The 25,180-nt window shown below is 39.4% G+C and overlaps 1 protein-coding gene across 6 annotated transcripts in view; it reads left to right on the top strand.

Moving 5' to 3' along the window:
* The window catches only part of flncb (filamin C, gamma b (actin binding protein 280)), a 79,121-nt gene that overhangs the window by 37,533 nt on the left and 16,408 nt on the right, over positions 1-25,180 (top strand). For 3 of the 6 annotated variants that reach the window (XM_058416782.1, XM_058416785.1, XM_058416781.1), the window contains exons 4-28: positions 4,503-4,653; positions 4,749-4,867; positions 4,997-5,074; positions 6,414-6,576; positions 6,697-6,897; positions 7,402-7,524; positions 9,705-9,842; positions 9,943-10,069; positions 10,190-10,326; positions 10,926-11,119; positions 11,265-11,378; positions 11,593-11,736; positions 12,039-12,162; positions 13,284-13,444; positions 13,526-13,616; positions 13,716-13,885; positions 15,697-15,814; positions 15,905-16,167; positions 18,851-19,448; positions 19,848-20,021; positions 21,360-21,522; positions 21,683-21,843; positions 22,925-23,092; positions 23,691-23,814; positions 23,944-24,100. In XM_058416782.1, coding sequence (XP_058272765.1) covers positions 4,503-4,653; positions 4,749-4,867; positions 4,997-5,074; positions 6,414-6,576; positions 6,697-6,897; positions 7,402-7,524; positions 9,705-9,842; positions 9,943-10,069; positions 10,190-10,326; positions 10,926-11,119; positions 11,265-11,378; positions 11,593-11,736; positions 12,039-12,162; positions 13,284-13,444; positions 13,526-13,616; positions 13,716-13,885; positions 15,697-15,814; positions 15,905-16,167; positions 18,851-19,448; positions 19,848-20,021; positions 21,360-21,522; positions 21,683-21,843; positions 22,925-23,092; positions 23,691-23,814; positions 23,944-24,100 — 4,161 coding nt within the window. The remainder of the gene's footprint in view (positions 1-4,502; positions 4,654-4,748; positions 4,868-4,996; positions 5,075-6,413; positions 6,577-6,696; positions 6,898-7,401; positions 7,525-9,704; positions 9,843-9,942; positions 10,070-10,189; positions 10,327-10,925; positions 11,120-11,264; positions 11,379-11,592; positions 11,737-12,038; positions 12,163-13,283; positions 13,445-13,525; positions 13,617-13,715; positions 13,886-15,696; positions 15,815-15,904; positions 16,168-18,850; positions 19,449-19,847; positions 20,022-21,359; positions 21,523-21,682; positions 21,844-22,924; positions 23,093-23,690; positions 23,815-23,943; positions 24,101-25,180) is intronic. The other 3 variants (XM_058416784.1, XM_058416786.1, XM_058416783.1) reach the window with 1 other exon arrangement.

Genomic DNA, 25,180 nt, shown 5'->3' with positions numbered 1-25,180 from the left:
AATAGTAATAACAAATTGAGTAAAGGGAAAGGAATAAACAGCTTTGTAGCTCCAAAAAAACCCCTCCAATATCAAAGATCAAATATCTCCTTTTTCTCTGCACAGCATATAAAATATCCCACATCATAACTTTCCTGTAATTAGAATTTGATTTATGCTCAGTTTGTTTTAGTAGCATATCCAGCATGTGTATGTATTTTACTTAGATCTTGTGCCACAAAGTTTGGCAGTGTTGGATTTTGGACTGTACAGCATCACATATTTTTAACGTGAACACAGATTGTACAGTGTTTTCTCTCCATGTGATGAAAATGTTGCAGGTTTACAGAGCGTTTGCACATTTATTGTGAATAAAAACAAACCCTGAAATATCACATACAATATATAATGATTAAAACTAACCCCAGGAGCATCTTGCTTCCTGCTTATCACTATAAACATCCTTCAGCCTCGATGGAGACTCGACGATCACACCCATATGTACTTGTAGAACATCTCATTCCAGATTTATTCTTCCTTTAGTGTGAAAATAAGCTCAGCTCTTCTCTTTTGGGAAGGATTTTTTTTACTAGATGTTGGAGCATAGCTTTGGGGATTAGTGATCATTCAGCTATAAGAGCGTTAGTGAGATCAGACACTGATGTTGGGATGGTGAGGAGGTCTGGGGTGCAGTCGGTGTTCCATTTCATCCCAAAAGTGTTCACTCGGGTTGTGTAAGAGTGCAGAGTTTTTCCACTCCAACCTTAACACACCATATCTTTATTGGTGTGTTATTTTGGAACAGATTTGGACCTATTATTTACAATGAAGTTAAACTGGAATGTAACAGTACACAAAAATTTTTTAGACAACATTTATTGTATTTGGCAGACTCCCTTATCCAGAGCAACTTAGATTTTGTCTCATTTTATTCAACTGAGGGTTAAAGGCCTTGCTCAGGGGCTCAGCAGTGGCAGCTTAGTGGACCGGGGATTCAGACTCACACAATGAGTAGGCCAACACCTTACCCACTAAGCTACCACCTGCCCCAACAGTGTGGCAACAGTGTAAGGAAGAACCACATGCTGTATAGGTGTGATGGTCAGGTGGTCCACAAACTTTTGGCCATATAGTGGGTCTCACCACACCTTACTGTGCAAAAACAAACCATGAAGTCATACGAACTGTCCTCTAATGGCTACATTGGCGCCTCAATTTACTCTGGCTCTGATACTTTTTGTTTGTTTGTTTGCTGTTTGTTTGGTGTGGTAAAACCTTTTTGTTCATTAGTCAGAATTATGGCAACAGAGAGCAATAAACAAACTTTCTAAGCACACGTATATTCACTCAAGCGCAGAAAATAAAGAGCCACTGCTAAATAAACGATTAGTTGATTATATGAATAAATAGTTTACAGCATTTGTGTACCACATCCAGTGTTTATTTTCTCTTTTGTCTGAATACACAGCAGCTCTGTTCTTTGGCTCACGTTGAGCTTCGTGGCCCAGATTCTCAGCTCTACCAAAAAAATGTTGCAACCCAAACCACAACATGTTTGTTTCACTTCTTCGAGTCATGTTGCACAGAATCAAATCACATCCACTAAACCGAGGAAGGAAACACAGCAGGGTTCAATTCAAGTGAGCTAAACATTGCATATTTGAAAGCATCAAGAGAATAGGATCGTGTTGAGGCACAGATCTGTGGGCTGGGAAGTTCTTCACCTGTAAATGCCCTGATAAACACAGTGACTTCTTTCATTCTTTAACTCAAGAAGTTCTGAACCACTGAGAGTTGAAGTCTGGCCAAAAGTGACATGAAGAACATGAAGGTCCATCTGCTGGAACTCCAGAAGTTCTGTGGAGATAGGAGAAGCTAGCATTCTGATGTTGTCATTTGATATTTCATAAAATTGTAATTTGTTACTTTAATGTGACAGTTAGCTAGTCAGTTTCAATTAATTGTCACTTTTGTAAAGATTTACAAAGGTAAACAAATACAAACATTTTTGTATTTATAGAAATGGCACAAGGGCAGATTTCTTTTGTGATAAACCAAATTAATTAATTAATTAATTTATTTATTTTTATTTATTTATATTTTTTTATTTATTTATAATTTTTTATTTATTTGTATTTATTTATTTATTTATTTATTTAAATTATTATTAATATTTTTTAAAGATGATACACACCTTTTTATCATTAAAAGGCCAGTTGGATGGAACCATTCTGGTGACAGAATATTTTTTGCAACCTTTTTTCTTTTCACACATTTTCACTGTCGATAACATCTCTCAAGCTTTGAGGAGCAAGATTCTGTCATCATCATCATCAGCATCGTCATCATCATCATCATCATCATCATCATCATTATCATCCCTAATCAAATCCATTTATATGTTGAATCTGCATCATTCTGTGGAATTTTTCTTCGATTGAGGAAAATATGAACGAATGGAATAATATGAATAATTTCTACGATTCTGCTGCATGTAAGACGTAGCAAATTTTACCAAATGAAGAAAAGGTTTATGAGTCATGACCTATTTGTTACACTGATCTCTTATTAATACAATTTTTAATCTCTCTCTCTCTCCCTCTCTCCCTCTCTGTCTCTCTTTCTCTCTCTCTCTGTCTCCGTGCCCCTCTGCAGCTGTGCTAAATTCCTAGGGACACTATTTTCAGACGGCTCTTATCCTTTCAGTCAGGGGTTAAATAAAGCAACCACTTAAACAGCATGGTGTGAAAGCGAGGTGTGAGAGGATAGAAGAGACACAGTGATTCAGAAAAGTAATTATACTGCAGTCGGAAAATTAATATAAAACATCTCTATGGGATTATACTGTATTGTAAAAGAATTAGTTTGGTTGTTGACACAGCATGTGAGAAAAGCGTAAAGCTTCTTAATATCTCACATAGCAGGTTGGAAGAACTAGACTCCTCATCTACTAAATGACATTCGAGCACAAACCTTTTGCGTGTCTCTGAGTCGGTGTGAAGTAGAGAATAAAATGCAGTGAGAAATGTTCAACGACACCGAGCTTTAAAATGGAACTGCATATTAGTTATGCAGTGCAAATGAACTAGTGTTTAACATGATGAAGAAAAAAGCTCTCTCCGGACCACACGTGGTCCAGCAGCTCAATGGATTTCCTTCTTTCTATTTTAAAGAGAACATCTTAGTGCCACTTAGGTGAACCGAGTAGTATGATAAGATTTTATGTATACACCATTCCGGATTCCATACTGTTGTTCCTCCTCACTTTAGACATTTTCACTTTCTCTTTCTCTTTCCGCTCTACCTGCCCTGACGTGCCCCTTAACCTCAACTGAAGTGGCTTTTAACATGGTGCTTCAGTTTTCTGAGTCACCGCCGTTTTCCCAGGAATTGCTTCTCAGGGCCAATATGAAGTGAAGGTGATCATGATCATGATAATGTTCTGCTCTATCTGAAGGCTCCACCCTTTACAGTGAGAACTCTGATGTGTTCTTTTAGTAAGGGTTGAAATGAACAGCTGCTTTAAAGTGCTTTTGAGACATGAGGATAATGCACCACACTGAAAAGTGCGTCACTGCGTCTCTCTTACTGCACTTGAGCTTTTTAGTGGATAGAAAATGGAAAATTTCAACTCTTGTTTCGATGTGTCCATGTTCAGCAGTGCATAAGCACTCCCCAATGGTGCTTAGTGGTTCCTTTGAAAGGAGACATTCAGGGCTTTAAAAAATTTTTCATATGCATCTCTGTTTATATCTAGCCTGCTAAGAGCAAAATCCTTATAAAATCTTGATATCAAATCCACTTGTGCTCTCCGAGTGTTTGTTCGTAAGCATCTAAAGTTTGAAGGTGTTTATCTTCAGCCAGTAAAATTCTGTGTAAAGTTATCCAACAGAGGGAAAAACATGTCACACGCTGAAAGCCAACAGAGTCCTGACTCATTTAATATCAGAGTTGCCGAGATGGTAAAAAGGGTTAAAGAATAATATGCTGATTTCAGTAGAAGTGAAATTCATTTCCTATTCTATTGATTTGACTTAAATCAGTGCACTGCAGCCCTGCTACACAGAAATGCAGTCATCATCCAGTTCTAACAATAAGCTGTATTCAGGTCATGGATGTATTTTTGATTGTTTCTATATTATCGCTGCATTGTTAACCCTTAATTATCAGGTTTTACAGAATTACTACTAAAATGTGTGTTTTATTTGAGTTAATATGACTGAGTAAATGATCTACACCACTTCAGCTTGGAAGAATACTACAACTGTGATCTTAGACACACAATTTAATTGCATACATCTGCACTATTCCATACATATTTGCCTTTGCTTGTTCATGTGATTCTGTTTCTATTTTTATTTTATTTCTGAATTTCTATTCTCTGATTCTAATTGTATACTTTTTATTATTACACAGACATCTGAAAAGCATTTCACTCCATATCGTTTTTGCAAAAAATGTAATTAGATATTGTTCCATCTTAATCAACAATCTTTAACCCCTTTGACCTTTGCCCTGCACAGGTTATAGCTCCTGAGGAGATTGTGGACCCGAATGTGGATGAGCACTCTGTCATGACTTACCTGTCCCAGTTCCCTAAAGCCAAACTGAAGCCCGGTGCACCACTGCGCTCCAAAACTCTGCACCCGAAAAGAGCCAAAGCCTACGGCCCTGGTGAGGGATTATTTTCCCTCAAATCAGATCCACCCTGTTGTCTTTGTTATTTAGTTTTGACTTGTCTTAATGTCTTTATCCTTCTCTCTGTTAAGGCATCGAGCCCAGAGGCAACATGGTGTTAAAACCAGCAGAGTTTATAGTTGAGACCGTGGAGGCGGGGCTTGGCGAGGTGCTGGTGTACATCGAGGATCCTGAGGGCCACACAGAGGAGGTCAGATCTGATTTATTTATTAAACGTTTAGCTTATACCTTATTGTCCTGATTAGCGTAGAGTGTACAAATCTAGATCACATGAAGATCACAAAAATTCACCTGTGTCTGTCATCTGTACTTCCTCCAGGCTCGGGTGATCCCCAACAACGACAAGAACAGAACCTACTCTGTAGTTTATTTGCCCAAAGTGGAGGGTCTTCATAAGGTACCCAACCTTTTTCTTATTTCATACTGAAGGGGGAGAACAGGAATAGTCCAATCTGTTAAACATGTAATTATCACATAATCATTCTGTCAGTTGAGATAAACAATTAGCAAAAAAACAATTAGCTGTTCAGCAATATATGAGGCTTTCACACTGGTAGTTTAGTCTAAAAACATGAAAGCTGTCATGTGGGGTAGCATGGGAAGAGCACCATGGTACAGAACCAGAGAGGAGGTGGCAATTGAAACTATGCCACAGTTCCTGTGTATGTGTATAGTTTCCATGAAACGTGTAGCATTAATGATTGGGCAATGTTGTGGTGGTGAGATGCCTTACTTCACATAATAGGACCATAATAATAAAAATACAAAAACGTTGTTGAGTCGATATGGTTGTGATTTCAATGCACATTGTGTTGATGTAAGATGAACGCAAACCCACTAGGGTTTGGTAGAATCAAGTGAGTCTGAAGCCAGACCAACACTGTGGGGAGCCAGGAACAATCACGCTCACATTTAAACCACTGCCAGCATGCCCAGTGTGAAAACCACCATAATCTCCAGTGACTGAGTCATGAATGTCTGCCAAAGTCTTCTTTTTTTTATTCTATTTTCTTCGGGAATTTAGGAGGCCATGTCCCAGTTTTATCACACAATTTTCAGATTTGTGTTTATTCATTAACTCACAGTCGTGTTTTCTTGTCACTTGATATTTAGAGCTAGATTTTTGTGATTCTTGTAAAATCTACGATGTCAGTAAATATTTATACTTACTTTATAAGGTAAATGTCACAAATCTCCCCCTTGAGCCGAGCGCAGTGAGCCGAGCCACGCAGCACGTGAAGCAGCCTGCAGCGCTACGTCGCCGTCGCCCGCTTTTTTTAGCGTTTTCATGCGTTTGTTTTGTTTATGCTGCTGGTGTGTTTTGACTCCTGTCATGTCTCCACCAGTGTATTGTCACTGGTTGTTGCCATAATGTGTCATGATCAGTCTCACCTGTTTTGAGTTTTTCACCCTGAGGCCACCATGTTGGCTTTGTAGAAGCCGGTAAAGAAGCTGGATGAACCTGTTAGCCTGTTAAGGTGGAAAAACCCAAAACAGGTTGAGGCTAATTGTGACACATTAGGGCAACCAATGACAGATTTATGACAGTAATGGAATGGACGTTGGGCTATTTATTCAATTATATTCTTCAGATTGTTGTTGTATTTTAGAATCTCTTCTCAAGGGTGAAGTATTGGTATTATAAATTTGCCATGTCTTGTGCTCCCCCCCCCAGGAAAACAAATGCAAACCTCACAAACATATTAAAGGAAATGTTTGCTTCTTTCTGTGCCCAGGTGAAGGTGTTGTTTGCTGGGCAAGACATTAACAACAGCCCCTTCCTTGTGAACGTGTCCAAAGCTCTGGGAGACCCCAACAAGGTGCAGGCACGTGGTCCAGGCTTGGAACCAGTGGGCAATGTGGCCAACAAGCCCACATACTTCGACATCTATACTGCAGGTAGACAAGTATACATAGACATGTAAATGAATTACATTCACCAAAGCAAAGAGTAATAAAGGATAGCTTTTTGCTTACTTTCTAAATGTTTTACATGAAAACATATGTGTGTTCTCTCAGGTGCTGGTGCAGGTGACGTGGGTGTGATCATCGTGGACTCACAGGGTCGCAGGGACACGGTGGAGATCATACTGGAGAACCGAGGCGACAGCATTTTCCGCTGCACATACGGCCCTGTACTGGAAGGACCTCATGTTATTTATGTAACATTTGCTGGCCAGCAAATACCCAGAAGTCCTTTTACTGTGCACATCTCAGAGGGTGAGACTTGACAACCCAACATGCCTGCTATATGATTTATCTAATCCTGATCAAGTGTAATTACTTTTACACCCACCCTTCTACACCTCCCTGTTTTATTAAATGGACCTTTTTACTTTCAACCCAGGCCTATTAGACGGCCCATTCCCTGTTAATCTCTGTCCTTTGTTATCTGTCCCTGACCATTATAGTCCCTTCTTGTCAATCCCTTGTTGTTTGCATAATCACTAAAGTGCGTAATGTGGTTTGGATGATGGATGTTTTTCCAGAGAGGGACCTAATGATGGACTGTGATGAATGAATTTCTTGAAATATGTGTATGCTGACTGTGTGATGCTGTGTGAGTGTCCAGGCTGGAACGTGGTTTTTGGGTACCACCGGAGGTTTTCTAAGTGTTCTCTGCTCCGGGGGTTCGGTACACAAACATATATATATATATATATATACACACACACATATTCTGAAAGTGTTGCTGTATTTTCTTTCGCCTGTGTGTCATTCTAGCTCTTCTGAGCAGCGTGCCAGCCGGCTCCCCGGTTCAGATAATCCCTCAGTCTATTCGCACGCCGCCCTCTGAAAAGTCCAAGAAAGTGCCCCCCCCAACGCCGCCCAAACCCAGGCGAGCAAGTCAGTACGGCCCGCTGGGGTGCGGCACATGCCTGCGCAAGCTTGGTCGCTTAGCTTCCCTCCATCCTATGTTCCTCTTGGTTTCTCCCAAATCATCCCTGACCGTTTCTGTCTTTCCCTTGTCCATCCCTGACCCTGTCTGTCTATTTGTCTTTCCCTGTCCCTCTTTTGACTTTTCAATCCATCAGGATTGAAAACCCTCTTTCCCCTGGCTTTTTGGCATGTTCCAGTGCTTGGCCATCTGCGACAGCAAAATCTTCCACACAGCTTGCAGCAGGGAGGGATTGGAATGTATGCAGGAGTGTGTGAGAGATTAGAAACAGACAAACACTCAATTTGCTGCGGCTTCGTGTTTAATCCCGCAGAAAGAAAACCAGACGATCACCTTTACACGCGCTCCATTTTCAGCTGCATGACTGTGCAGTTGGGCTGGATCTGAAACTTTAATTCTGTAATACTTGCTAACTCCAAAAATTAACATATCCATAATGTATGAGTTAATAATTACTGAACCCAACCTTTTGAATTAATTTCTAATAATCATAACCTTAACTGTTGTGTGACAAAATATTACGCATGGAATTTATGGTCAATTATTGTCAAAACTTTGATCTGGCATAAGGGGGCTGTTGTCAAAGTGAACGTCTAGTAAATCATCATCATCCTCATCATCGTTGTTATTACTGCTACATCATCATCATCATCATCATCATCATTATCTGTGTATTTAATGCTTTTGATTAACACTAACACAACAAGAAGACTTCAACCTTATTCAAACACAAATCATCTGTTTTCTATATTTTTTGCTGTCTTTATTTATTTATTTATTTATTTATTTATTGTTTGTCTAGGTGAGGCTGTAACTACAAATTGATTCAGTTTGCTTTTTGAAAAGGGCTTTAATTCGGAGCCAGTTTATGACATGAAACCCATTTTTTTTCTGTTTTTTTAAAACAACATGTCATATCCTACTCAGTTAGCTTGTTCTGGCCATCTAGCTATATAACAAATTCCTCTCAGGGTCAAAGAAACTTAAAGTAAATAGACGTCAAATTTAGCAGTCAAGTTGCCTCATGTTAGCTAACGTGTTAACGTGTTAACATTTATAATAATATGTATAACCTTTAAATCTTATCTAAAATTCTGTCAGTTTAGCTCATATTAGCTTTGCTTACGTACATTGTTTGAATATGTCTTCTATATCCTCATTTACTGTATTGTGTATACTTTGTATACAGGAAAGATTATTAATATTTATATTTATAAGCTCCTCAGAAGCCATCTCTTTGGCTAGCTGAAATTCTGTTAGCTTGGCTAGCTTTAGCTTTGAAGATTATGAATAACTCTCAGGTCTGCTCATATTAATTTGGCTAGCTCTCTGGGATTAGAGTGAAAACAAAACAAAACAAAAACAATAAAAACAACAACAAAAAAGGCCTTTAGCACAATTCTGTGTGAAATCTCCAACTTTGTGCCCAGGCTCAATAAGGTTATGAACCTAGCTTGCTAATGTTAACAGTAAAGATGCTCTACTTTTCCTGGGATTGGCTCCAGATTAATTGTGGATTAATTTAATGTATTTAATTTATCTTCTGAAATTCCGTCAGGTTAGCTAACATTATCTCAACTTACATTAACAGTAATTAATGCAAATATATTATATTAACATGGATGACAAACCTTTTTTTTATGTTAGCTGCTGTTAGATTATGTAAGCTAGCTTGCTAGCTTTAACATTAAAGACTCTGAACTTTTATATTTATATTTATGACATAAATATCTTCTCAGATTTCCTGTCAGGTTAGATATTCTTAGCTAGTTTGCTCAAAATGAACAAAAATCATTCTATTTATATGTAACTGCATTTTTGTTGTAGTAATTCATTATGAAACAGAATCCTAAACGTGTTTGTGCTAGCATGATATGTTAGAGCTGTCTTGCTTTAGCATTTGAGAATGTGTTGAAATCTGTGAAATAACGTATACATGCCAACTCTGTGCTTGACCTATTAATTTTGCATATAACCCCCCCCCCATACTTTACCTCCATATGCAGTGTCATGCTCATCCAAACTAACACTAAAACCCAACAGCTCTGTCTTACTGTATGTCAGTGTGTCTAAATGCGTCTGATAGTTTATTTAGTGTACAAGCCTAACCTTTTTCCTTACTCATCAGCGAGTAACCCGAACGCTTGCCGGGCCATTGGACGAGGTCTACAGCCCAAGGGCGTGCGGGTGAAGGAGGTGGCTGATTTTAAAGTTTACACCAGGGGGGCAGGCAGCGGAGACCTGCGGGTCATCATTAAGAACCCAAGTAAGTGAATTCTGAAAACAACTGTTTTGTCTTTCTGATTGCTTCCTGATGAGATATATCTGTTATTTCTATTCAAATGATCTTTGTTTTTACGATATAGAGGGTGGAGATGAACCAGTGAAGGTGTGTGACTTGGGTGATGGGGTGTACGAGTGTAACTACTACCCAGTTTTTCCAGGAAAATACACTGTGGTCATCACCTGGGGAGGACACGCCATCCCACGCAGGTGAGGGCATTCAACTACATTAATCTCTATACATATTATAATCACTATGTGTATGATTAAAAAAAAAGTGTGATACACCTTGCTTACTCTGTATTTGTGTGTGTGTGTGTGTGTGTGTAGTCCATTCGAGGTTTTGATCAGTGAGGATGCAGGACCTCAGAAGGTGAGAGCATGGGGTCCAGGTCTGGAGACAGGCATGGTGGGCAAGTCAGCTGACTTTGTTGTGGAGGCCATCGGGACGGAGGTTGGAACTCTGGGTAAGGCTCTTTGATAGTCTTTATTCCTCCTTCATGGTGAGAGGTCTGGATGACTTGGATTTATTATCTGTGTCCCAAATGATGTACTATACACTATGCACTTACACTATGCACTATGTACATTAGAGTCTAGTGTATGAGTTTTAGTTATGAGTCTTCTCATCTCAAATAAAACACTGATGGTACTAATAGGAGGTATAAGCCGTTTGCAAGTCGATGACAGATGGCAATCTCAAACACATTGCTATGTGATGCCGCTAGCTTTAGCAGAATGCAGCAAATTTTTTAAATGTTGAAAAATAAATCACATAACATGAGCTAATTTAAAAGACTTTTGTAAGATGGTTTGTCCACCTTTGTGTCATCGGCCATCTTTTTCTCTGAATTCTTTTCTCATCCACTGTCAGTGCCTGGTAGCTCCGCCCTCTTCCGCTGACATTCCATAATTCATGTTTTCTTGTTAGTGTTTTCAATGTCAACACACTACTCACACTGTTTAGACTACAAAATGGTAGGATAGTGCATAGGTATGCAAACTTAAGCTTCTCTCCCATGATATTAATGTGTTTGTGTGTGTGTGTGTGTGTGTGTGTGTGTAGGTTTCTCCATCGAAGGCCCGTCTCAGGCTAAGATTGAGTGTGATGATAAGGGTGATGGCTCCTGTGATGTTCTCTACTGGCCCACAGAGCCTGGAGACTATGCTGTCCATGTTATCTGTGATGATGAGGACATTAAGGACAGTCCCTTCATGGCACATATCCTTCCTGCAGCCAATGATGTTTTTCCTGAGAAGGTCTGTCCCTTTGATTTCACTTTGATATTACACGAGCACTAATAATTATATAGGATATATAATCATAATGATAACCATAATATCTGATAATGCTACAAAAACACACATAATGACAGTCCTGACGGCTTTTTCTTTCTTGATGCAGGTGAAATGTTATGGTCCTGGATTGGAGCCTACTGGCTGCATCGTAAACAAACCAGCCGACTTTACTATAGACGCTCAGGGTGCAGGCAGGGGTCAGCTGAAGATCTACGCTCAGGTATCTAACTTCAGTAATTTCTTTGCACAGAAATCCACATGCATTCTGTATAAATGTGCGCTGAACCTCCAGAAACCTTTCATTTCTATCCAGAGTCTCTTAAATTTATTTTATTAGCTGTTTTCCACACGCGTCCCTTCATTTTGTAATAGATGCCAGAAATCATTTTATTTCATGTGTTGCCTTTGTATTTAACTTAGTGCTTATTTTTTAGGACTCTGAAGGTTACCCTATCGACATCCAAATTACAGACAATGGTGATGGCACTTTCTTTTGCATCTACATCCCTATGAAACCCATCAAACATACCATCATTATCACCTGGGGCGAGGTCAATGTACCCAACAGTCCATTCAGGGTAAGAGCTTGTCCTGATACACAGAATACCCAGTTATTCAGCGCTCCACATCAGAGTGACCAAGAAAAGTCAGATTTCATATGGAGAGAAAATGTATTACATATAAAGACAAGATGGATCGAACAAGATGGTAGTGCATTCAGAATGCGAGGTCCAGAGTCTCCCCAGATTTGGCAATTATGTAATTGTTTGTCTAGTTCTAGTGTGAAAAGCTGTATACAGTATCAGTCAATGTCATATCAGTACAGTATCACTACAAGGAGTTTTGACATCAGTGCGTCCTTGTCTCAAATAAAATTCAGGTGAACATTGGAGAGGGCAGCCACCCTGAGAATGTGAAGGTGTATGGACCGGGTGTGGAGAAAAGTGGCCTGAAAGCTAATGAACCCACCTACTTCACTGTGGATTGCAGCGAGGCTGGCCAAGGTCAGTGTGAACATCTTACTACTGCTTCAGCTCTCATGGTGTAAATATTTTTTTTCTTATAATAAATACAGGTTTGAACTGTTTATAGAAACTGTATAAGTTGAGTTTGGTACAAGAGGAGTGACCTAGGTCTTTCAGAGTTTAGATCATTCATCCAAAACTGTCTGGATGTTCATATTTGATGTTGTTTTTTCAGTTCTAGATCGCATTAAGACTCTAGGGAGTTTTCATAATCACAGCATGCACACAGAAAACTAGGCATAAGATCACATGAGGCACGTTGTATAAGTTGTAAACCTTTCTGGTCTATTAAAACACTGCAGCTTCACCAGAATCAAAATGACTGAAGAATCAGCAGGCACAAAAAAATGCCTTGGGGTCTTGTTGTCTAAAAAGTTGAAAATAGTCAAGTTTTATACTGAGGTGTACATGCAAAAGTCACTCTAAAGACCATTTAGGTAATGCTCATGGGTAAAATAAGAGAAAAACATGAAAATGCTAAAAATATTATGGCAAAACCATCACAAGTAAGCAAAGGACAAACACTTGTACGTCATGAGTAAGCAAAAATCACATTGTGTTGATCTTAAACGATTCACGAGTCAGCAATCATCGGTGCAGGTGGAAATAAAATAAAATAAAAATGGCTTTGAATGGAATCCCAAAGAGTACAGTAATGTGAGTTCACTTACAGGATTTTAAGCCGATTTTAGTAGTAGAACCGTATTATATTTTTTCTGTCATTATATTTTATGTCAATAATTTAGTCATAGTGTAATAAATGCAGACGCTTCAGTTCATTTAATGACAGCAGAGAAAAATATGAGACGCTTACCATGTGGGCAAAAAAATCTCAAAATCCTTGGAGTCCTGGATCTTATTAAAATCTTTTATTTTTAATATATTTTTTTATATTATTATTTTTAATATAAATAAATAATTTTATTTTATTTTTATTTTATTGATCTATCTATCTATCTATCTATCTATCTATCTATCTATCTATCTATCTATCTATCTATCTATCTATCTATCTATCTATCTATCTATCTCTTCACCATGGTGTATGCAACCTGTCTCAAAACTGTATACAATCATCCTCTCTGTCTTCCATCATATAGGAGATGTGAGCATTGGGATTAAGTGCGCTCCCGGAGTGGTAGGCCCTGCCGAGGCCGACATCGATTTCGACATCATCAAAAATGACAACGACACATTCACTGTCAAATACACACCACCAGGCCCTGGACGATACACAATCATGGTGCTGTTTGCTGATCAGGTATGATTCTCATACTTATTAACGTTAGCATCTTCCTCAGATTTCAAAACGGTGGTAACAAAATTTTTCTGTCACCTCTAGGAGATACCCATCAGCCCCTTCCGTATTAAAGTGGATCCCTCTCACGATGCTAATAAAGTCAGAGCGGAGGGTCCGGGACTCTGCAAGACTGGTACGGTTCTGCGTCTGTGGTACAGTGTGTGAGGAAGTTTGTTAGACTAGGTGGTAGTGATTTACGTGATTTATATGATGTTGTGTGTAATGGGTATAGGTGTAGAAGTGGGCAAGCCAACACACTTCACCATCTACACTAAAGGAGCAGGCAAGGCCACGCCGGAGGTGCACTTTACAGGAGCGCTTAAAGGAGAGGCTGTCAGTGACTTCGAGATCATCGATAACCACGACTACTCCTTTACTGTCCGCTACACTGCGCTACAGCAGGTAAGAGGAAGGGCAAATGTAGTGCGAGATTACACTGACACTTACAACATGCCGTAGTGTGACACCATCCCAAAGTCAATTATTTTCCAAAAAGAGGACGTATTTTATTCTTCTTCGAATGATAATAATGACACATAACTATATATGAAACAAATGGGTTGCTGTTGTGTATAACAGCACAGTTGTGTTTTTAGTTCATGTGCACATTGTTACTATATAAAATTATAATATATTAAAAATAACATTTAATTCATTAAAATAATCGTTTCAGACAAAACTGTAGACTATAGAGTTGTTGTTTAAAAAAAATAATCTGAATCTATATATTTGTATTATGTTAATTAAACAAGCTTTTTTTCAGTGTATAGGTTGAGGTTATAGAGTGTGAATACGAATTACTAGAAATCATTTATATCACATTAAGAAAGGAAGATAGATAGATAGATAGATAGATAGATAGATAGATAGATAGATAGATAAATAGATAGATAGATAGATAGATAGATAGATAGATAGATAGATAGATAGATAGATAGATAGATAGATAGATAGATAGATAGATCCACAAACACAGTAATAGATAAAATAGGAAGGAATATAACAAAAATACTAACAAAACCCAAATTAGGGTACAAAATATAACAAAAAATATATCAAATAACAAATATAGCAGAAAAATACTAAATACAGAGATTTAAGGAATAAATATGGAGAATTAGATGCAAACTTATGAACTAATTTCTTTGTTAATGTTTGTGGCTTGTTATCACGAGGGAAACAAACACAGTAATGGTATTATGCTAAATTACTTAGGCTTATTTGCTAAAAAATACGAATGTTTTCTTTTTGATATGCAAAGTTTTAAACTCATCCTTATTTGTACAATGATGATATACTGTCTATACACTTTTTATACACTTTCTGTGCATTGTCTATACTCTTTTTATATAATTTGTATACACTGCCTATACATTGTCTATACAGTCTATTCACTTTCTATACACAGCCTATTTTCTTTCTATAAACTGTCTATAACCGTTCTATACACTGTCTGTTTAGGGTCTATAAACTATCTATACACTTTCTAAACACTTTCTATACTCTGTTCACGGTCTATCACGGTCAATTAAGTCCTGTCAGTGTTTGTTATGATAAGCATTTTTTTTAAGGATTTTATAAAATAAAAACCTTGAACTCTTAGTACACGTGTAGTAATGTGTTAGAAACAGATGGAGGAAGGAAGTTTGCTGAGGGACATCAACTCCCACACAGCCGCTGTTTTCAGTGGTCTAATGAATTCAAGGTCTCGTGGCTATAAATGTAGTGTGTGGTAATTGATTTGACAAAGTGTTAATTGCTGCTTGATGACTGAGAGTCAGATGTGAGCAGATTTGTCATGACATATTAAATCCCTCTGTGACATATGGTGCTCACTTCCTGCCCAGTTTAATAGAGGTTTGATAGATGTTAAACAGTCTGAAAGTCATGCGGTGTTTCCACTTTTAGATATTCCCTTAACAAATATGTATGTTAAAAGAGAGGTGTTTTAAAGTATAATGAGTAATGGCCCTATGTCCAAGTTGTATTTAAACATAGAAAGCAGCATTTTGCTGTCCATGTGCATAATACCAGCACTTTACTTTTAAAGATAACTAATAAAGTATCCTTCTAGTAAATTTGACAGAATATCAGGTTACTTAGATACACATTTTACACCCTGAATCAATAAAACTAAACTGTCCCAGTGCAACACTTGCCTTCACTTATAGTAGAATAAATATTTTTATATTTCTCCTGTTGTTATTTTATAGGGTAACATGATCATTTCCGTGAGCCATGGAGGTGACGCCATCCCTAAAAGCCCCTTCATTATCACTGTTGCTCCTCCACTGGACCTCAGCAAGGTCAAAGTCCAAGGACTTAACACCAGTAAGTCAGCAGACATTCCATCTGACGCATATAATGTGTATTTTATGTGTATGTCTCCTGTGACTCTTCTGTGATGTGTGTGTTGCGTAGAAGTGGATGTTGGAAAAGATCAGGAGTTCACCGTTAACACACGTGGAGCCGGTGGCCAGGGCAAAGTGGATGTGAAAATCCTTTCACCTTCTCGTCGGCCAATCCCATGCAAGGTTGAGTCTGGACCTGCCAATGAAGTGCATTCTGTGAAGTACATTCCCCCAGAAGAGGGACCCTACAAAGTGGACATCAGTTATGATGAGAACCCTGTGCCAGGAAGCCCCTTTACTGTGGAAGGGGTCATGCCTCCTGACCCTACTAAAGTAAGTGTTAAAGTGAATAATCAAGATGAAGTTCTGTATATATGTCCATCCATCCATCCATCCATCCACATACCTACATATCCGTCCATCCATCCGTCCGCCCATCCATCCGTCCATTCATCCATCCGTCTATCCATCCATATACCTACATATCTGTCTGTCCGTCCATCCATTCTTCCAGTCATCCATCCACATACCTATATATCTAGTCATCCATCCACATACCTATATATCCATCCATCCATCCATCCATCCATATACCTACATATCCGTCTGTCCATCCATCCATTCTTCCAGTCATCCATCCACATACCTATATTTCTAGTCATCCATCCACATACCTATATATCCATCCATCCATCCATCCATCCATCCATCCATCCATCCATCCATCCATCCATCCATCCATATACCTACATATTTGTCTGTCCGTCCATCCATTCTTCCAGTCATCCATCCACATACCTATATATCTAGTCATCCATCCACATACCTATATATCCATCCATCCATCCATCCACCCATCCATCCATCCATATACCTACATATCCGTCTGTCCGTCCATCCATTCTTCCAGTCATCCATCCACATACCTTTATTTCTAGTCGTCCATCTACATACCTATATATCCATCCATCCATCCATCCACCCAGCCACCCATCCATCCATCCATCCATCCATCCATCCATTCATCCATTCACCAAAAATACCCATAAATCCATCCATCCATCTGTCCATCCATCCATCCATCCTTCCAGTCATCCATCCACATACCTATATATCATCCATCCATCCACCCACCCACCCATCCATCCATCCATCCAGCCATCCACCAAAAATACCCATAAATCAATCAATCCATCCATCCATCCATCCATCCATTTAACCACATACCCATCTATATATATCCATAAATTCATCCATCAACATATCTACATATCCATTCATTCATCTACTGTAAACACCCATATACACATATTTTCACCAACATTCCTACTTCCACCCATGCATCCATGCATCCATCTATCATCTATCCATCCATCTACTGTATATCTCCCAATCCACATACTTATCTTTTTATTCACACACATCCATGAATTCATCCCCCCATCCATACTTGATGCGTTCTTCTACGTGCACAGCATATTATGTGCATCATCCACCCATCCATCCATCCACCCATCCACCCATCCACCCATCCATCCACCCATCCATCCATCCATCCACCCATCCATCCATCCATCCATCCATCCACCCATCCACCCACCCATCCACCCACCCACCCACCCACCCATCCACCCACCCATCCACCCACCCATCCATCCACCCATCCACCTATCCATCCATCCATCCATCCATCCACCCTTACACCCACCCACCCATCCATCCATCCACCAATCCATCACTATGCCCACCCATCCATCCATCCACCCACCCATCCATCCATCCATCCATCCATCCATCCATCCATCCATCCACTGTATATCTCCCAATCCACAAATCTTTTTATTCACAAACATCCATGAATTCATCCACCCATCCATACATGATGCATTCTTCTATGTGCACAGCATATTATGTGCAATCTAGTTTGCTGAGGTCTCTCAAAATGACCTAAGGGGATTTGATCATATGGTGGTCTTGCAATAATCCATTACTCTGATGGGAATCACAGTGTGTGCTGTTACATTTTGAACCAGTCACAAATCATTTGACTGCATTTTGCTTGGGGCCAAGATCTGAAATGTATTAAAAGTTGGCTGAATTTGGACAGGCCTTTCTTTGTTATAAAGAATGTGTGAGCAGATATATGAAAATGTGCAGCACACACTGACTGAGCAACCAAGTGTCAGTGACCGGTATGATCAAATTTACTGCCTATCGTAATTATGTCCTGCAGACAGCATGCAGATCTTTCTTTGCTTTTTTGGGTATGAACAATCCATATTTGTTTTGTTCAGGAATGTTTTTACATGACAGCAGGCTGCTCATTGGTTTTTTTTAAAGACGAGGAATGTTTTCAGTTTAATACAGCAGCAGTGACCAGCTTGCAAGATGTAACTAATTGAGTGCAGCTTCCCTTGAGCCTTTGAGGCTTTGTAATTGAGCATTAATGTAGAATCTTCATTACTGGTAATTAATGCCATGTGTCCATCAGCATTCCCTCAGAACATTTCTGTGCCTGTTCCTTCTCATTAACCTTCTCTTGATGTGTGTGTGTGTGTGTGTGTGTGTCTGTGAGCACGTGCATATGTGCATGAGTGTTGACTTCACTGTTTCTTTAATTAACTGAGGATAAAATTACTTGGCCAATGAGGTCATTAGTATCCCACAGAGTTTCTGTGAGCCACATGTTCCATCTCATACTATTCACCTATTTAGACTTGAGAATCAAATATGACACGGCAGAATATTTAACCGCTGCAGTAAATGACTAGATGATGTTGGAGTTGTAATTAATTTGTCTAGGGAGATATGAGCCAGAATGTGCTTGACCACAGGGGTTAGTTTAAGTACATCTGGAAAACTTGCATTTTTCAACAACAAAGTAGATCTATTACATACCACAGTCATGTGCATAGTAGGAGAGTCACACAGTTCCACTGTCTGAAGTAAAAGGTCTGCTTTTAAATATGATGAATATATATTTAATAATATTTGAATGCATTTTGTTCAACTTAAGGTGCGAGCCTATGGCCCAGGCCTGAGAGGAGGAATTGTAGGTAAACCAGCTCCATTTGCCATAGACACCAAAGGCGCTGGCACTGGTGGGCTAGGCCTGACGGTGGAGGGTCCCTGTGAGGCCAAGATTGAGTGCCAGGACAATGGAGATGGCTCCTGCTCCGTATCCTATTTGCCGACTGAACCGGGTGAATATGCCATCAACATCCTTTTTGCCGATCAGCACGTCCCCGGCTCCCCCTTCAAAGCCATGGTGCAGTCTGTATTCGACCCAAGCAAGGTGACGGTCAGCGGGCCAGGTTTAGAGAGAGGCAAAGTGGACGAGGCTGCGTCCTTCACTGTGGACTGTTCCAAAGCTGGGGATGCTGATCTCACCATCGAGATCATCTCAGACTCGGGTGCCCAGGCTCAAGTGCACATCCAGAACAACAGCGACGGCACATACTCCATCACCTACGTGCCCCCATTCCATGGCATGTACACCATCACCATTAAATATGGTGGACATGCTGTGCCAAAATTTCCTGCCCGCGTCCAGGTGGATCCTGCAGTCGACACCAGCGGGATCAAAGTCTATGGACCAGGAGTTGAACCTAGAGGTACACCTTCTTAGCCCAGCAGAAACATTGGACATCCATACACTTTTTTAGCAAGGGCCACGTTTCAATTTTATTGCATAATATTATTTATTATGTATTGCAATACATAATAATCTCCATAATAATATGCACAAAAAAATCTGTTTACCTGCTTGGGGTAAATACCTAAAAACAGAAGAAAGTTACGTCAAAGCTGTCATTTACCATTTACAATTTACTATCTTGTTTTCCAAAATTTAGCTAATGAGGGTGATGCAGCGGTGCTTTAATGATATAGTCTGTCCAGCTTTCTTAAATGAAAGAGGGAATAATTGCTAGCATCCAGTTGCTGATGTATGTCTTTGTGTTTTGTGTATAGTGTGTTGTAAAGTTTTTTCTGGTGTTTGTGTGGCTTAACAGGGGTCCTCAGAGAGGTCACAACACACTTTATTGTGGACAGCCGCACTCACAATCTGACCGGAGGAAACCATATCAAAGCCTGTATCATTAACCCTTCAGGCTCCAGCACAGACGCATACATCACTGATAAAGGGGATGGGACCTACAGAGTGGAGTACACTGCTTATGAGGATGGTAAGAGAGGCCTCTGTTTCTAGACTGGTTTAAAGTTTGGGACACTTTTAGAAATTACTTCAATCTATCTATAATAGTTATACAATTTACTGCACATGTAACAGTTTATGGCACTGAAAAATGATTGCACATAAGTTAACCAAAATATTTATATTATATAAATGTGGCGTGAACATCTAAAACTATATCAAAAGCCATGTGTCTTATGCTCAGGGGGAGGAGTTATGTAGTTTGATGGCCACAGCAAAATGACCTTCTGTGGCATCCTGGTGCATTGTGGTTGTATAAGTCTGTCACTGAACGTACTCCTCAGACTGGAATAACCATCATGTTATGGAGTGGTTGGGAGGTGTTGTCCAAGATGGACAAGATGAAGAACGTACTTTGGACAGCATCCTCCTTTCAGACACTATTGTTAGAGAGTCCAGCTCCTTCCCAGCAACATCTCTGGCCTTGAGCTTGAAGGATTAGCCAGTGAGAGTGGTCCTGGATGTAGGAAGTAATGAACTGAAACCAGATTTTTTCAATCTCCTCTTCTGCATCATTTAATAACACAAGATGCTGAGATTTGCGTCAACCTGTGGTGTTTTAGGGTAGTACGGTTGGTCTAATGAATTTTACAAGCAGCACGGTTTTGAGCTCTAATTATATGCTTGACAAGCCTAAAGATATAAACTCTTTTTTTACCAGCAGACAAAAAATGGAATTTGGTTTTATCTGTTTTTTTGGGGTGTGTGTTTGTCATGTCACACTCCACAATGGTAGAGTGGCTCATGTGAAAGTAGTCTAGAAAGTAGAGGCAAAATATCCATAGCCTATATTATTTTTACACACATGTTTATATCTTCAAAGATATAAATGTAAATATATGAGATGGCCCAAGTTCTTGTTCATAAGCATCTAAAATTGATTGGATACAATTCCAGTGTTTCATACCAGTATGGACCATTATGCTCATATTCAGCTTCTCATTACAGATTCATTCTTACAAAATAATCTTATTAAACTAAACTGAAGAGCGCCGAATATCTGGTTTAATAATACTAATGAAGTACATAAACCGTCCTCTACAAACAAAATGACGAGACATTAGTAGAAATAAAAAAGCTGATTGTATTTCTGATCACAATTTCACAAGAAGGATCAATTTCCTAAAAGCACTGCATGGTTAGGATAAGGATTTTGTACAGATTAAAGTGATATGGTTCTAATGTACAGTATATTGCATTTAGAGCTGCAGTGACAGAGTCAGTTTCCTTCTGATGAAAAGAAATAACCTTTAATTACCCCATTAACTCTACACATACAGTGTAACATGGTGTGCATGTGTATGTCCAGGAGTGCACTTGATCGAGGTGTTGTATGACGACGTGCCGGTTCCTAAAAGCCCGTTCAGAGTGTCAGTAGCAGAAGGCTGTGACCCGACCCGTGTGCGGGCGTATGGACCAGGTCTGGAAGAGGGCTTAGTCAACAAATCCAACTGCTTCACTGTGGAGACCAGGTACATATTTTATTTTGACTTATTACTGAGTTTTCTCATCTTAAATAATATTACTCTGAAATATATCGTGCTGTCAAGTCTGGATCTGGGAATAGATTCTGAAAAGTTAATGCATTTGGCATAAAAATCATGGAAAGCATCTGTCTGTCTCTTTTTGCAGGGGTGCTGGTACAGGTGGCCTGGGCTTGGCCATCGAGGGCCCATCTGAGGCTAAGATGTCCTGTAAGGATAATAAAGATGGCAGTTGCAGTGTGGAGTACATTCCCTTCACTCCTGGAGAGTATGACGTTAACATCACATTTGGAGGCCTTCCCATCCCAGGTGGGATATTCCCTTTGCAGGATAGGCAAATCAAAGTTTCAATCTCAAAGCTTTCCTTTGTTGTTTTATTAGTATTTTTCTACATTAACCCGAGAGCAGGGTAATAAAATTGAGATAAATCAGTATTAGTTAGTAGTAGCCTGAGAGCTTCATTAGGTTTATTAGGTTTACATTCTGGGGTGGTGTTAGCTCAAGTGGTTAAGGCTCTTGGTTGTTGATCAGGGTTTAAGCCCCAGCATCGCCAAACTGCCACCATTGGGACCCTGAGCAAGGCCCTTAACCCTGTCTGCTCCAAGGCAGCTGCAATATGGCTGATACTGTGCTCTGACCCCAACATCCAAAGTTGGGATATGTGAAGAAAGAATTTTACTGTGCTGTGATGTATATGTGACAATAATAAGACTGTTTCTTCTTAAAAGAAATGATTCTATATAGGACCTAAATGGTTCTGTCACTTGCTTCAGATATGGACCTGCAAAATGGAGACATTATGAAGCGTACATTGAATAGAACCCAATGGGGTTGTTTGAATCCAATTTTCATGGCTCTTTTTAGAATAATTTTGTGCTTCTTTCTTCTTCTTCTCCTTGTCATGATTTACTATTATTACATTTTGACAAGAAAATGCAGCAAATTGAAGCACACTTTAAATGTATTTCAATAAAAACAACAGCATTGTGTCATGAAGAAATTGTCTAACAGCAAAAAACTTCTCCCTTACTGAGTTGTTTCTGTCAGTTCAGGTTTAATTATTTCGCAAATTTGATAAACTATTTGATCTTCTTTTCCTAGGAATTTCTTATTCCTAAACATTTATTCAAAACATCTCACAGAGTTATCTTCATATTAGATACAATTCCAAAAACTAATGGCACTGATTTCACCTTCAGCATTCTTTGAATTACACAACTGTTTAGTATAAAATGTTCATTGCTCTTAAAGGTTTTACACAGAACCCTTTTTTGGGAAAAGTTTCTATTAGCCAAGTATAGAACCTCAGGGTCTATATCGAACCTCAAGGATCTTTTTTTAAGAGTGTAGGATTGTGTTAAATAGCATGTTGGATGTTTCTGCCACACAGGCAGTCCATTCAGAGTCCCAGTTCGAGAGCTGGTGGATCCCAGTAAGGTGAGGTGTTCTGGCCCAGGCCTAGGAAATGGTGTGCGAGCTCATGTTCCACAAACCTTCACCGTGGACTGCAGTAACGCTGGCTTGGCCCCACTAGAGGTGCTACTCTACAGCCCAACTGGTAAAAGCTTACTGCACCCACGACACACATACCATACACACATTTATTTTTATTAAATACACTATGACTTTGATAAATGCTCCAAAAGTATTGGCACCCTTCAGTCCTTCAGCAGAGGTTTGAATATCAAACCTTATAAGTTATAATAAAAAGATGGAACATTGTGTGAAGGACATTATTCAACAAGATCATTTCCTTAATCAGACATCCAACTAACAACAAAAAACATCACGAAATCAGTGTTTTAGACAAAAACAAACCTGAATATAGAATCATAGGGAGACTTGCGATCTCCTTCATGTTGAAGGGTCCAAGACGACATGTGTACCAACAAGAGCCTCAATGGTGTTAACTGAAGCTATTAAACATTGGAAGGCTGCTAAGGAAAAAACTGCATTTGAGAATCAAAATCAAAACTCAATGAACTCAAAAACTCAATGAACTCGAAAACTCAAATTTTCATGAATGGTGCCAATAATTTTGGAGCTAACACCAAGCATTATTTTACACTTTGATTACCTACAATTGATCTAATTGTTCAATAATAACAATATTTTAACATTATTGATCTAATCATTTCAATACTTCACCCCTGTAGGAGCGACAGAGCCGGTAAGCATTACAGATAACGGTGATGGTACTCACACTGTGATTTACACCCCCTCCAAGGACGGCCCTTACACCGTTTATGTTAAATATGCTGACCAGGAAGTACCGCGCAGGTACGATCTTGTCCTATTCGCAATCTACTCATTACAATTACAGCATTACCCTAATGATCAGTTTCCTCATGATCACTAATCTAACAAGGCTTTAACACCATTGCTTTGTTGTTCTTTGGTTTGTACTAGTCCCTTTAAGGTAAAAGCCCTGCCTGCTCATGATGCCAGTAAAGTTCGGGCCAGCGGACCTGGTCTGAATGCCGCTGGTGTCCCTGCCAGCCTTCCAGTAGAATTCACCATCGATGCCCGTGACGCTGGTGAAGGACTCCTTACTGTCCAAATCCTGGTGAGCCACATGATTCATTCTTCAGCTTTATTCCTCAAACACTTTATTCTATGACTAGAATTCATTACTCCTGCTCCACATCTTGACCTTTGACCCCAACTGCAGGATCCGGATGGGTGCAGGCGCGAGGTCTCTCTGTATGTGGAGGACTGGGGAAGGAGGGTGTGGGACAGCCATATTGTAAAGGGCACCATCCCCTTCTATATTCTTAAGAAAGGCTGTGTAAGGCCTGTTTTCGGGCCCCTCTTTTTCCGTCCCTTTCATCATGTCTGACGTCTTCCCCCCTCCTTCCCTTACCTCCTCTCCCTGATTTTGAGCCTCCATACCCTCTTGCACCCAGTGACCTAGATCCCTATACTTTTACCTCTTATAGTGTAAAGCAGAGTTCTGGAGTGGAGTATCATATGCCGTAAGGCGCTTGAGAAACATACAGAGAATAAGTTTACCCAGTGGATGTGTTATTTTTCCTGTCAGTGTACTTCTAAAATCTCTTAATTCTACATTTTCTTAGTGAAAACACTCAGATAGAACATTTAGGGTTCAGCTAAACAAGTGACACAAACATTGAGATGGCTATTGGGAGTTATAGTTCCTGTAACAGGACTAATGGCTCAGGCGCTATGCCATGAACATGTATAACGCCTTATACACAACAGGAAGTGGTGGAAACTTTACTCAGAAACGAATGCTGTAAACAAATGTGCTGTTAGAGTGTATTTACTCATGTGCAAGCATGCCTTTTGATAATTCTTGAAGGGATGAATTAAGTAAGGAGTAAGACACAAAGTAGAGTTATTATTTCCACCACAAAGTTGAGGATTTTACGCGAAACAAAGGAAACATGCATGTAAAAGTGTTTTATTCCACTTATACCCCAGCAATTTTCCAACACAAACCTTTTCTGTTTCTTTGTTTGTTTGGATTTTTCCTGATTTTCTCCCAAATTTGGTCACCTTACAATTTCCACCCGCCATCCAGCTCTCTGCCATCATAGAACAGCTACAAACACCGGTGTAAGAAACTACAGTACTTGGACAATTCAATTATATAAATAAAAATATCACAAAGTGACACACAAAA

This window comes from Hemibagrus wyckioides, linkage group LG19, assembly GCF_019097595.1.
Source record: "Hemibagrus wyckioides isolate EC202008001 linkage group LG19, SWU_Hwy_1.0, whole genome shotgun sequence".
Taxonomy (NCBI): Eukaryota; Metazoa; Chordata; class Actinopteri; order Siluriformes; family Bagridae; genus Hemibagrus; species Hemibagrus wyckioides.
This window is presented reverse-complemented; position numbering and strand designations above follow the sequence as displayed.